This window comes from Amia ocellicauda, chromosome 3 (assembly GCF_036373705.1).
Source record: "Amia ocellicauda isolate fAmiCal2 chromosome 3, fAmiCal2.hap1, whole genome shotgun sequence".
In the NCBI taxonomy this organism is placed as follows: domain Eukaryota; kingdom Metazoa; phylum Chordata; class Actinopteri; order Amiiformes; family Amiidae; genus Amia; species Amia ocellicauda.
In genome coordinates, this window is record NC_089852.1 from 40591230 (window position 1) to 40605168 (window position 13939).

At 37.4% G+C, this 13939-nt stretch overlaps 1 protein-coding gene across 13 annotated transcripts in view; it reads right to left on the reverse strand.

Moving 5' to 3' along the window:
• Positions 1-13939, reverse strand: part of sytl2a (synaptotagmin-like 2a) — a 40645-nt gene extending 26706 nt beyond the window's left edge. For 11 of the 13 annotated variants that reach the window (XM_066699426.1, XM_066699429.1, XM_066699423.1 and 8 more), the window contains exons 1-2: positions 13841-13939; positions 1466-1934 (exon numbers count right to left, since the gene is read on the reverse strand). In XM_066699426.1, the coding sequence (XP_066555523.1) occupies positions 1466-1566 (101 nt within the window). In that variant the 5' untranslated portion in view covers positions 1567-1934; positions 13841-13939. The other 2 variants (XM_066699419.1, XM_066699418.1) reach the window with 2 other exon arrangements.

The following is a 13939-nucleotide window of genomic DNA, read 5'->3' on the forward strand; positions in this document are numbered from 1 at the left end:
ACAATTTGTTTTCCTCCACCTATCAATCTATCATTATGTTTTAAGTATAGTTGAACAAATACCAGCAACACTAGAGTTAATACAAATGAATCTGTAACATGCTATGTGTTTGTGTCCATGCAAGTATGTTGGTCATGTGAAAGAAGGTTAATACATTATTTAACGGGGGCATGCCTAATCCCTTTTATACTACTGAGAGTGAACCTACTGATGCATACACGAGTCTTCTCAGCTCGAGGGAGAAAAGTCAGAGTACAACTGTCTTTGTTTTCCTATTAAAATGGTACAAATAAAAGTAAATACAAGATTATATTTATGGTGTTCCTCACCAATTTCATGTGGAAATTCCAAGAAAGAAATATGATTCCTAGTTTACAGTGAGGAAATGCTGGGCAAGATGTTTACACAATCTGCACCTGGATATTGTGGCTAATGTCAAGATTGTATTTAGTGTGGTGAAGTCAGGTGTGTTCATGCAATAACAAATGTTAAGCAGGATAAAGTACTCTGACTGAGACTAAGGCTACAAAATAACTTCTGTCCAGAACACTGTCTTTCTCCAGATAAGAGAAAAAACTAAGAAAAGTATTGCATGCATTAAGGAATAAGATTGCTAGAAACCTGCACTAAATATCATTGCCACATTTACTAAAAGTGTTATAGACCATTTATAGACCCAACTGTCTTCTTTGGTATGTACTGCTCCTCAGTGTGATTCTTCAGTTTCCTTAGAAACGATGGGGCTCATGTGGCAACTTTGTGGGAAAACATGGTCCCTGCTGCTTTGTTATTGAATTACAGTGACACTGAAAGCTCAAGGTTTATATTCTACTGTGATAAACACAGAGCAGTCACGCGGAAGTCACAATGCACTAGCTACGAATAGGTAAAGTCAACAATTCTATCATTCCCTTCTCAGAAGATACATATATGTAATGTAGCTCCAAAAAGTCACCTCACTGTTTTGTGACCTGGGGCTTTCAAAACCACTGAAATGCAACACAGATCAATTATTAATTAAACGTTTTATCTATTTTCTCTCCCCTCTCAGGGGTGTCAGGCTGTCTCACCAACTATGCACATCTTGCCTTATTTCAGTAACATCTTACATTAATTTCTTCATTTATTTAAATATGAGTTGCATATGTTTGATATGGCCTGGCCCAATAAGAACATGCAAACACCTAAAATGCATGGCTGTGTAACTTATTTATTGTTTAATTGTAATTGATACATTGTTTAGTGTTTATCCATCTTTAAAACGTGTCAGTTAGAAGAGTCTCTGAAATTGAAATGTGGAGTTACACAGAGGAAGGCCTTGTGCTTTTCCTGATCAGTGTGATGAAGATAAGAAAGGGAATCATACAGCAAGCCCAGTTATGAATAAGCACTTTAAAAAGGATAACTCTTTAGGATGTCTGAAGCAGTATTGTTCTTGTGAGAACACGCTCAAATCCCCACTCACTTGATACGATCCTCTTCTGCTTTCTTCAGTTCGGCATCCCTCTTGAGCACTGTCATGATCATCTGCTGCTCATCCTCCGTTAAATAACTCAGGTCAATCATCTTGGCTCTCCTCAAGAAACACCAATAGCAGTGAAACAAAACACCCAGCAGTATCTGGACTAAATGTCAAATAAATTAAATAAAAAACAGCCCCAGGAATGCCAGCAATTTTCAGAAAGGCTGAATCAATGATAACGTCCCATTGCTTAGCGAGTGCTGAAACTCAAGAGTTAAAAGTCAATCGTTGTTGGCCAGGCGATGTGCTGTCTCTGAGTTTCGGTGAGCTTGAGGCAGGTCCAGGTCACCACTCCTTGCTGTTTACCATGTTCCTCTAAGCATGCAGGTTTTTTTCAGCTTTTCAGCTCTCTGTACTGACAACCTCAGTCAGCTAGCTGAGACGGGAAACACATGGCAGCCCCTCACAGCACCTGCAACCGACACAGACATTGAGAACACAGTCCGCCCTCCACCCTGCCACAGTGAACACAGTTACTAACACAGACTTCTAACTCCACTGGAGAAGCTGCAACATGTAGAGACAAACACAGGCACTGTCAACAGCCAAGTCATGGCTTATGTTTGTTTCCCAGTTAAAAAAACAGGCACAGACAATGACTCTCCAAAGATTTACATAAAAGATTAGAATAGGTGACTCTTTCTTTGTGTGTGCTAAGAAGTTGCCTTTGCTTGTATTCCTCTACATAAATTATGGGTGCTCTCTCTGAGGGTGCTGCATTAAATCTCCAAAGCAGAGACTGTTGGTACAAGAGAAAAGGCTGTTTTCATTCACATTATTCAAATTTTCATATTTATGTTGATATATATATACACACACACACACACACACACACACACACACACACACACACACAATATTATTAAAAACATATCCTTTTAAAAGTTTCAACGCACTTAAGAGGACAGATGTGATTTTGAATAATGTAATTAAAGGGACTTTAAATTCTTGAATACAGAAAAGTGAATGATTAATTCATAACAACAAAGTTGTGCTTTTGCATGTAAGGCTCAAATGCTTGTTAATTATTGTTTACACACTGAATTGAAAATCACAGATTGTTATCAAGGGGAGTGATATCGCATGTCATGACCACAACAATTTAAATATTTGTTTAAAGCGCAATGACAAGTAAAATTTCCATTTGTTAAAGCATTGATCTTCAGGGATCTTGAAAGCAGTTCACAGAGGAATTATCTGCAGAACGAATAAAGCAGCAATTTCACTACTTACTACACTAAACCCACTGGTTGGACTATTGCTGGGTAATAAGAAAACACAGATGCCATTAAAGAAATTACTGTATGACAACAGCAGTCCGTACTGATTAAATACGGCATGTGACACAATTCTGTCAGAAGACATTCAGCTTGGATTCTTTGAAAACATTTGATTGAGACCCGAGCATAAAGCTCCTTTTGTTCTGCAATTCAATTATGCTGACTTCACTTATGTACCAGCAAATGGTAATAATCAAAATTGATTCATTTTACTTCTAAGAAAGCAAATTAACTTGAAATTCCTAAACTTCATGAGCAATAATAATAATAATGATGATGATGATATTATTGTGATTATTATTATTATAATAATCTATTTAATGTTATAAATTTGCCAGTATTTATTATAATCTACAAATACACTGATCCAAAGCTAAAATATGTTTTAATTTCTCTTAATAGAACATTTTTTATAACAGTTTATTGATGTTGTCCCCTGTTTGTAGCTATTAGCACAGTGTAGATATGCACTATATGTCTTTAATAGACTTCCCAGTTGTTATAATTGTTTTAACCAAATCATGTATACACTTTTGTTGCAATGTATGCAATTTGTTAAATCTGTTTTCATTGAAAAAAAATCATTAAATGGTGCTGTAATAATTAAATGTTATGGATATAACTGCTTCAATGCCAGCAGGCAGAATATTAAATCAAAATATTTGTTTAAAACCGATACAATTAAATGTGATGGTGGTCAATATTAGGAAATGCATTTCTAGCAAGATACCAACACTATGTTATGAGAGAAGTCAATATTAACTTTCCTGTAGTTATCACACTTTTTTACGCTGTACTTGCTATTTACTTAGGAGGAGGCGATCTATATATGGCTAATTGGGAGTGAAGGCCCTTTCATCAGCTCTGCTGGTCTTTTTTACTGATATTAAATATTTGATCAATTTCCACAAGATAAAGAAATAAATACATCCTTTAAAATATTCTTATTAAACAGATCTAATCATGAGCAGATCCAGAGTAGTACACTTGTGATCAGTGTATTTTTAACATTATTGAACTCAGACAATTCATATGTTTCCACCATAAGCATGTTTGAAGAAAGGGAGGTCAAATATTTGTACATACAGCTAGATAAAGATAGCCCTTGCAAAACAATGCATGCTGTATGCCCCTCTTCGCCTCTCTCAGCCTGACCCATAGCCTTCCTCTGAGAACATACACCTCTCCTTATATGGCACTGAGAGGGGCCGGCTTAGCAAACACTTCAAAGGCATTGTGAAGGAATCAAAATTCCAACAGGAACATTTAAATTTATGGAGAATTAGCAATATTGCAAGTGAAAAGAAGGGGAACATAAATGATGTGAGATATGCATTTTAAGTTTCTCATTCTTATGTGTTTTTTTGGGTTTCCCACCATTGCATTAAGAATGTGAGAAGTCCAGTTTCAAGTGAGTAAAAGTACAGTGACTCCAAATGAATATGCACCCACTATTCAGTAATCTGTGCATTTTGTTGTATAGAATTAATCAAAATGTTGTAAATTCCTTCCAAATGTAACAACAGTAGTACAGCCACGGTACTCACTCTCAAGCCAGAAACAACCCTGCCATCCTTCATTTGTTCTACTTAATGTTTTGAAGGGTGTTAGGTTTCTCCAAAGCCACTGTGTAAAATGGTTACATTACATAACAGTACAATATGGATGAAAACAAACCTGATCACTTGAAATGTGTGGTGTATGGCAGATTATTTACATAAAGGGCACAATTTCCTTGAGAATACATTTTCAAGACACAGCTGAGCAATTGCATAAAATGCCACCTCAAACTGGTTTCCGCAATGGTTGGAGATTGTAATGCACTTAATGTGAAGACTCCTAGACACACTTAACATACAATTTCTGCATTCACCATCAGCTAAGCCAAACTATAACAATAAACGTATTCATAGTGCAACTGCAGTTATATAAAACTAATGCAAAGACTGGTACTTCTTATGCTCATGAAATGCTAGGGTTGGGCGTAATATCAAGTTTTTGTGATATAAGCATTTTGAATTTAGCCCAAAATAATATATTGAGTATATCACAAGTATCGAGTTTTTGTCATTTTTATGCAAATGTTGATGTCAGTAAATTAGTAGTTTTGAGGTGCTTAATCAGGAGATGCAACTGCTTATAAAGTTGCATGTTTATTTTACAAATGGACTGTTAATTAAGGCTGGGTGGGGAGATATAAATGGCAAGGGGGAGTCTTGTCTGTTTGGGGCGGCCCTATCCATATAGTGGGGTCAGCAGCCAGCGAGCCGGCCCAGCTGAGGCGAGTCCACCAATCATCTCTGCAAAATACTTAATTGATATATATTTTATATGCACTATATATATATATATATATATATATATATATATATATATATATATATATATATATATATATGTGTGTACAAGTATCAGTGTACGCATAGAATGTGACCTGTTATATTAATACATTACAGAGAAGGGGACCAGATGTTTTCAGTGGCCTGTCCCCGGCTGGAGCTGTCCCTGGAAACACCCCCAGAGAGACGGAGTTATGTCTCAGGCCGAGTTATTGTTTCAAACTGACCGGCTGCGAGCTCGATATGTGCGCGTCAGACTCGGATCATAAACAACAGGCTCTCAGTGCGATACTGCGGCTGCAGGGCTGCCTGTCCATACGCGTCACTTGTGTTTGTGACGCAGTTATGCCAAACCACGCCCCGTTTCTGCCAGGGGCGTGTCCTAGCCTCATGGGTCCGCGTCATTGGTCAGCAGCCTGAGAGCGCTGATTGGACAGACTCGGACAGGGAGAGCGTCACAGTACAGCAGTGCTGGGCGGTTCGACTCTTTATTCTGCAGCAAAACGCTGTATGCCCAAAAATTTGATTGACAGACCAGCACAACGCACAACACAAGTTAAATGTTGCCAAAGCACAATGCCGCCCTCTGTAATATTGCTTTGCAACAAACCCCTTTTTTATTTTATTTTCAGAATTCATAAAATAATTAATAAAATAACATAATAATATTGGATATTTTGTTGATACATGGACAGCCAAGATTTTTAGAAAATCTGGCCGCGGAAGGCCAGATCAATAGTAGGCATTTCAACACTTTTATCTGCATATATTTACATTCACAATTTATATTGTATGTGTTTTGCATGTATATTATGAATGCCTTTGTAAGAAGTAATGTTTTGAAGTTTATACGTTTATTGGGATTTTCAGATTAAACTTGTCAAAATTTCCCAGTTTCATCTATTCATAGTAGTTTGTCCAAACAGTGTGTTTATCTTGATGTTCTGTTTCTCAATATAACACTATTGGTATATATATAACGTGTCAGTACAGGATTCCCTTCCTGTGAGCAATCTCTGTGGTAAAACTGCCTTTCTTCATTGTGGTTTGGATGACAGCAGACTTTGATTTCACACACAGCTTTGATGCGAAGAATAACGTCAGACATCTGTAAGCAATAGAGCCCAGGTCCACAGCTTTCACAACCATACAAAACCCTGAAAACTGGTGACTAGAGAATAATGAAAACTTATCCATGATGAACGTATTTCCCATTTGTGACTTTTTTACAAAATCATATTCTGTTTACCATGATTCATTAGGCCTTCTCTTTACATTGAGAATAACCCTTTCCCAATATTGGGACTGCCTTCTCGTTTGCTAAAATATTCAGGATATTTATAGAAGGTATGATGTTGTCTCAGTAAATGCAGATATTTATAAAGCTGCCATCATAAAGGATTACTTTGGATATTTGCAAATGTGTCCCTAAGGACTCCCAGATTTCCTGTATTTCCGGTTCTGCACAGCTAGTCTGTCAAGTAGTCAAACTCTGCCTTCGATGAGCTATACTGAACCACGTAAAAGTTTTAGACCAACTTTGTTTGTACATTTAAAAAAAAAAAAACACACAATAATGCTTTACCACAGCGGAAACTGGCATTTTTCCATGACCATGAGGGAAATATTAGCCCTGGTACTGGCACACAAAAATCCTCGACCACACAAAAATGCAGACGCATATTTCCTGTAAAGCAATTTTCAGCAAAGGAAGGGAGACGGCCCTACACTGCTGGGCATCCATCCATAACCGTGGCAAACACAGGCAGAAGCATTAGTGGTATGTGAGGCAAATGAAAGATAACATTGCCAGAAAATGCCCCTTTACAATCTACCTTATACCTGGGCTTTTCATGGGTTTCCATATGAAAACAAATCCTGCTGTGTTGAGGGGCTATGCTCTGTGGAAGTCTAACCTTAGTACAGGTCACAATTCCCCTCCAGCACTGACTTAGACAAGTTCACAGGGTTTAATGTGAACAGTTTGGAAAAAACACCTGAGTACCATGTGTAATTAAAAGAACATGACTCCAGGGTTTTGTTTCGTCTGTCATAAATGTTGATCACGGAGCCCATTGCTATAACTGGAAGAATGAATTGCATCAGTTCGGCCCACAGGGCTGGTCCTCTCCTGCCCAAGCCTGTTTCCTAATTACACTAAAGAATCACAGAACAAGGAGGTAAAGGTTCTCAAAGGTCAACAGCATAGGTAGTGAAGTTATTTTCATTGTATAAAGTATAACTCACTGGTATAAAGCACATTTACATGACTAGTTAATGTGAATAATTATTGACAGAGTAAGGCAGTAAATGCATCAAAAGGTGTATGCTTAGGCAAGGTAAACAACATTTTTAAACAATGTATAACAATTTACAATGTTACAAAACCTGCTGACTTCAGATCCAATATACAAGTTTAAAGAAATACATTTGTTTTTAAGATAACACAAAACAAATCTGCAGAATTACTGCTTCAAAGTAATTAAATAATTTAACCATTTAAACACTGACTCCAATAAAATGGCTTTCACCAGCAGCAAAAGTGAGTTCTCTGCTGCTGTTATATTTCAGATTGCACTATTAACATTTAAGCTACATGCTTCAGCTGCTAGCACCCAAGCCTTTTTCCTCAAAAAATAACATGCTGTCAATCACACTGAAACTCTGACAGCATAACAGCCACACTTGAGAGCACTTTCTGAAAAGCAGTATCCAGTGGCAACAGAGTCTAGCATGCCATGGTAAAATAGCATAACCATAACTTGTACTACATAGCGGAAAGTACACTGAAAAGCTGTCATAAATATTTCTGCTTTTACATTCCTGTCCACTGGGCAAATTTTCAAAACACCAAATACACCAAAGACTTCACACTCCCACAAGGTAAAGGGAGTCTAGTTATATCAACACACTACCAATGTTTATTTAGCTAGACAATAGTCCAAATTCTCTATGGCACCCAGACACAAGGGAGGTGGTTGTGTTGCAATGGCGGAGAATATGCAAATCTCAAGGAAACCAAATGGTCCTGCTCTGAGCTTGGGTACCCACGTTGTAATATAAATATGCTAATCCAACGAGAACAGGATGTGTTCTTTTCATCCCGTGATAAAAAGAAATACAGGCCGGGAACAATGCCCAAATGAGTCAGTATTTACACAGTTGGTAAAGGTGCTGGTAATGTTAAATAACATACCGTACCATCAACATGCTTGACATGCGAGCTGCAGACCACTGCATCAGAGCCACAGACAAATATAATTTCTATTTCATTTTGATTTTGACAGTTTTTGCAGGCATTGTGATCCTGTTTTTACATTTGCTGGTCATTATGAAACCAAAAAAAACAAGAGGCAGAATCAATAGGCACCATCAGCTCCAGCAGGCACGACACCAGGAAGCTTTGCTCTATCAGCTCTGAGCTCACTCACCAATCTGATAAAGACAAAAAAACATATTTTCCCTGTCACGTATTCCTACCAGTCAGCCGTGACTTCCATTGTATTTAGATATGGAAGGAAATATAATTAATCATAATTTTAATATTCAAATAACCATTTCACAGGCTTTCACAGCACTTCAACACTCTGACAGGGGGACTTTGATTTAAGGAAGATCACAAAATATCAAGTTGGCTTCAAGGCTCCAAAGGGGTGTTAAAGCTAAGTGATCTGTGGTCAATGGACTTGCATTCCCTGCGCAATGTCTTCTCTACAGCAGTGGTTTACTAGGAGAACTTGATGAAGAAATTGTTGTAAGGCACAGTTCAGAATTGGTTCAGTAAAGTTAGGTGTTAGTCTAATTTATTGTTATCCCAGATGCTAAAAAAATCCCAATTAGTTTTAATTAGGAATACAGATGGCAGTATTTCCTTGAATGATTTTGCCATTTTGCACTTACATTGAGTCCCCAGGAAACTCAGAATTGCATTGAGGTTAGAGTTGTTTGTCTACTGAGTGAACACAGGTTTGTATGTCCTAGCTTGAAATTTTGATGTTAGATTGGGTTTGAGTTCATGCTGCTGTAGTAGGTAAACTATTGATGTAACACAATGGTATATAGATATTTCATTAATTTACTGAAACATGTTAAACACGGGTTACATTTCAACATCAAACTGAGGTAAGATTATTTTTTAATTAAACAAAAATGAACTGGAAGCATTAAGGTTAAGGAAAAAAATTATAATCTCTTTCAAGGAAAGCAGTCTGCTTGGAGGATTACTAACAACCATTTTTTCCAAACCATTTAATGCCTTTTCCTCCTGTGCACATTCCCAGCAAAAACCAGTTTAAACTACCATGTAACCTAACTTTGGTCACTCATGACTCTGATTTGTGATTTCTGGAGGGTTCAAAGTAATGGATGACAACTAATAGGAAATCATATTTAGCATGTAATAACTGTAAAATGCAGCTGTGAGAAAAACTAATTGTCAATGTTTTGAATGGGGTTACAAAATATCTAATAAATTCACCATGCTAAAATCTAATAAAGGACAGCTATGTCCAAATAACCCTCAAGCCATTTTTCCAACAGACCAATGAAAATAAGTACATTGTACTGCGATTTGTTACACACTTAATTAAATACATTTATCAGAGGCTCATTTGTATCTCTCAACTACTGTTTAAGCTACTGTATCCATAGTCTTTTAATGCACAGCTCAGTGCTACGCTACTGTGTACGCTTAGCCCCAACCACACATCTACCTGTATGTGCTCTTAAAGAATCCCAAATGCTTTGTTGTTTCACTTATAGAATCACCTGTTATGTTCTTAAAATGCCCTACCTCAGAATACATCTATAACAAGACTCAAATGTAGTTTAAAATGTATAAGCAAGATCTTTGAAGGGTCTATTCAGCTACCACACCCTACAACATAAAAATGCCCACAACACTCCAGCTACTGTAGAAGAGTAAACAGCAGTGCATTAGCTGTTTCTGTTTGGTATTCATATTAACTTCTGTGATTAACTGCAGCCAAAATGAGTCAAGTAGAAAGCCATCATGCTGCCACGAAGAATGTGCAGAAAGCTTCTACAGCTCATTAAAGTGCTCTGTACTCGCATAGAACAAAGTTCTATTTGCAACCAGAGTAAAAATCCAACAGGCTTTATCTTAATTTCCTAGTTTAAAAAAACACAAATAAAGCATCCACTGTTTATTATCTACACTGTTCTCAGCATGCTAACTCTTTACTACTGAACAGCTTCACACTTCTCTATTCATACAGATTTCAAATGTATCATGTTCTAGTATTTTTATGACAGTATTTGGCACCAAGGTGGATCACATGGCAGTTTATTGAGGCAATTGTATAGCTAGGCAATACTTAAGAATACATGGCTTAAGTAAACAACAGGTTTTGTTTCCTAACATTGATATACACGTTTCTTTTAATATATAGGCATTCTTATGCTCTGAATGAGTGATTGTGTTGGTGGACGTACACACACATTTGAGTGCCAGAAAATGATGTGAGTCAGGGTGTGTGCCTGCATGCCCACATGCCTACATTTTGTGAAGACTGATTTCTCAGACCGCTAATATGTACAGCTGTGGGAAACTCATCTCATTACTGAGACACAAAATGAAGATTTAAAGAAATCTTGGCTTTGTGAAAACATTGCAAAGGGTCCCTTTTGTTCTTTATTTTCTCTGTAGATTAATGGCCTTGTGTGGCCGGCATTATAGTCCATTCTTCGTTTTGAACCTGATCCTCAGTGATTAATAAAGACGGGTATAATCTTAATTTTTTTGGTGAACAATAAACTCTACAAATATTTGAAGATATTTTTAGCATCTGGAATGCTGGCTCCATCTGTACATCATTTTCCACTAATTCACAATTTGAACCATGTTTTGTCTCCCAAAAGAATAAAAACACCCACGTAGTGAGAAGACTGTTGCCTCGTTGGATGGTTTCATTTTACTTAATGGAACAATTTTGAATACATGTTTGTATAGCAATAGAGTTAAATGCAAAAAAAAAAGTATATACGTTATCATGTAATAGCAGAGATTAACACTGTTATAACAATGTTACTACACTAACATTGTGCTACATTTAACAATGTTACATGTATGTAAATTATTAATATATGTACTGTACATATTTTTTATTATTATTTTATTTATAAAGCAAGTCAAGTTCAAAAGTTATTTTATAAACTATTCATTTTCACATAGTGTAAATTTGTGGCATTAAATGTGCAGTGTAGAATAATAACATAGTGTCAAAAACACTTGCTAATACGTCTGTCCTGTGAGTTAACATCTGTGGTATTGTCTTCCAATGTTTTATTTAATATGCACAGTAAATTAATTCACTGCACTGCACAAATGCAATCGCTTCTGCATTGAGCAATACATTGAGAAAATTTGTATTTTCCTATATAAATTACTGCATATATCTATGTATGATGCCAATAAAGGGATTCCAGTGGCACATGTGTCCCATGACTGCAGAAGGGAGCGCTTGTGTGGACAGGGCAGGTGTGTGGCCGGCTGCAGCTGTTCCTGCCCACTTCCCCACCAGCATGCCATACATGGTCAGAAGACTTTCAGGAATCATTCAGCAAGGAATGATACTTGGGTTATATTCAGCTCACTTATTATTTCACACAAGTTATGTCCAACAGCCACTAAATACCAGCTCAATTAATAGATTAATTTTGTACAACTGCTGTGCTCAGTTCAGTTATGGCAGAGGTTTACATTTTAGCCAAGACAAGCCCACATCCTTCAGGCAAGACTCGTAGTCTGTCCTCCCATTCCAAGAGTAACGCATGTGCACTGGTCACCCCTCTGTCGAGTGCATCTGGGAGTTGGCAAAAACTAGCATGTCTAGGGTACATTTGACAAAGCTTTCCACTTGCGAATTGTACCATTTTATCCTTGAACTGTGTTCCAATGGTTTGCATGTTTATGTAAATGCACACATTTATTTCCACTAAGGAAACTGAGTATTCTCAGTGTTTTTCATAAATCCCATGAGAATGCATTTTACAAGACATGTTTCAAAACATCCTGTGCTGCCGCCCCCCCTATAATACTGCAGTATTATACAATATAATGTAGTATAATACTGCAGCCTGTAAAAATCTCTCTCAGCTGTTTTAATTAAACCTGAGTGCTTGGAAAAGTACATTTATATAGTTGTGCACAAGTGCAAGCTGCAGTGTGCACTATGTGGCATTACATTGTGATGCCATTAGTTGGTTTTCTTGTTGTCTTGTTTTAGAAGAAAAATGTTTATCATAGACGCTTATTAGATCTGATTTCAAACTATGTTAAGGGAGCTAGAAGAGCGAGAGTAAATCAGTGCTACACGTTTATTTGAGCTTTTTTTAACAGTTTTAAGTGTTGTGTTATTGCCTGGGTGCAGCATAACTTATTAAATTACACTAATAAGAGAATGAGATATTATTTAAAGATCTTGAAGACAGTTTATCCACACAAAAGGCACTTGATCCAGTTTTTACCTTTAAATTCTAAACTCTAGATATATAAAAAAACATAAATCTTCATCTTGGATTTCTTGAAAATAAAGCAAATAAAGAATAAACCTGAACATATTGCAGAAGGTCTACAGAACACTCTTGTGATGTTATTACAATACCAAAAGCAACTAAACTTGTTCCTAGTTTAGGCAAAACTTATCATGTATAGCTTTTTTTATATATATAATTATGCATTTACAGTTATTATTGCATACATAGATTTTAGGGAAAAAGTAATCAAGAACATTATTACATGTTTTTTGTCTCATTTTAAAGTTAATATGAATAAACTACCATTACTAAACTAAAACTTTACAAAGTCTAGCCACACTCCTCAAATTACTACATTTACACATTTCACAAGTCCAAAGGCATATACAGAATAATAACGCGTATAAACAAAGCATCCACACAACAACGCACTGCTTCTGACACACACACACCTACAAGAGCAAGAAAAACATCTGCCTGACTTTAAAGCCCAAACACAACACACACACACACACACATTGATGACCTCGTATTAATGACTTCCCATCCCTTAATTCACTGATATAGCCACACATACAGTAAATACAAATCCACTTATTATCGCACTATAATTAACCAGCCTACTGAGAAACGTTCAAGTCCACACGACGCGAAAAACGAAAACTAAAGTACTTACCGCCTCAGTCTTTCACTAATAATGTACTTCAGAAAGAATATAATACAGTAAAGCAAGTAAGTCAAGTCCATTCATCCTGGTCGTCAAAACAAACACCAACCCTCCCAAAGTTACCTGACACCTCAAACCCCCCAGGACCGACACCCCTCTACAAACGCAGCTGGAGACAGAAGTGTCTGTGTGTGAAACAACCACACTTCACTTTCTCTCAGCTACAATATGTGTCAAAAAAGCAAACTGACACCAAACATCCTCAGTATGTCGACTGTCCGTCCTACCTGTCCGACACCTGGCCGCTGCACTTCACCCTGAGCCGACACGTCCCTCCTGCCGGAGCCTGTCAGTGCATTCCTGCCCGCACAGCCTGCGTGTCAGCCCGGCTACACGGGACTGGCGTGTGCGTGTGTGCGGCGCTCACTTCACTACATACAAATATAAGCAGTAGTGGGTTTTTTCCCCCCCAACAGAAAATGCAAGGCTTCCTCTACTGTCCTCATAGCTACACACACTCAAAAAGTTGATTTACCTCCCTCCCGGTCCTGCTTCTCTATCTCTCCACAGCTGCCTGGAAATGAAACGGTGCCAGCGGGCTGAAGCCGCTCGGGTCAGGCTGCGGCTGACAGCA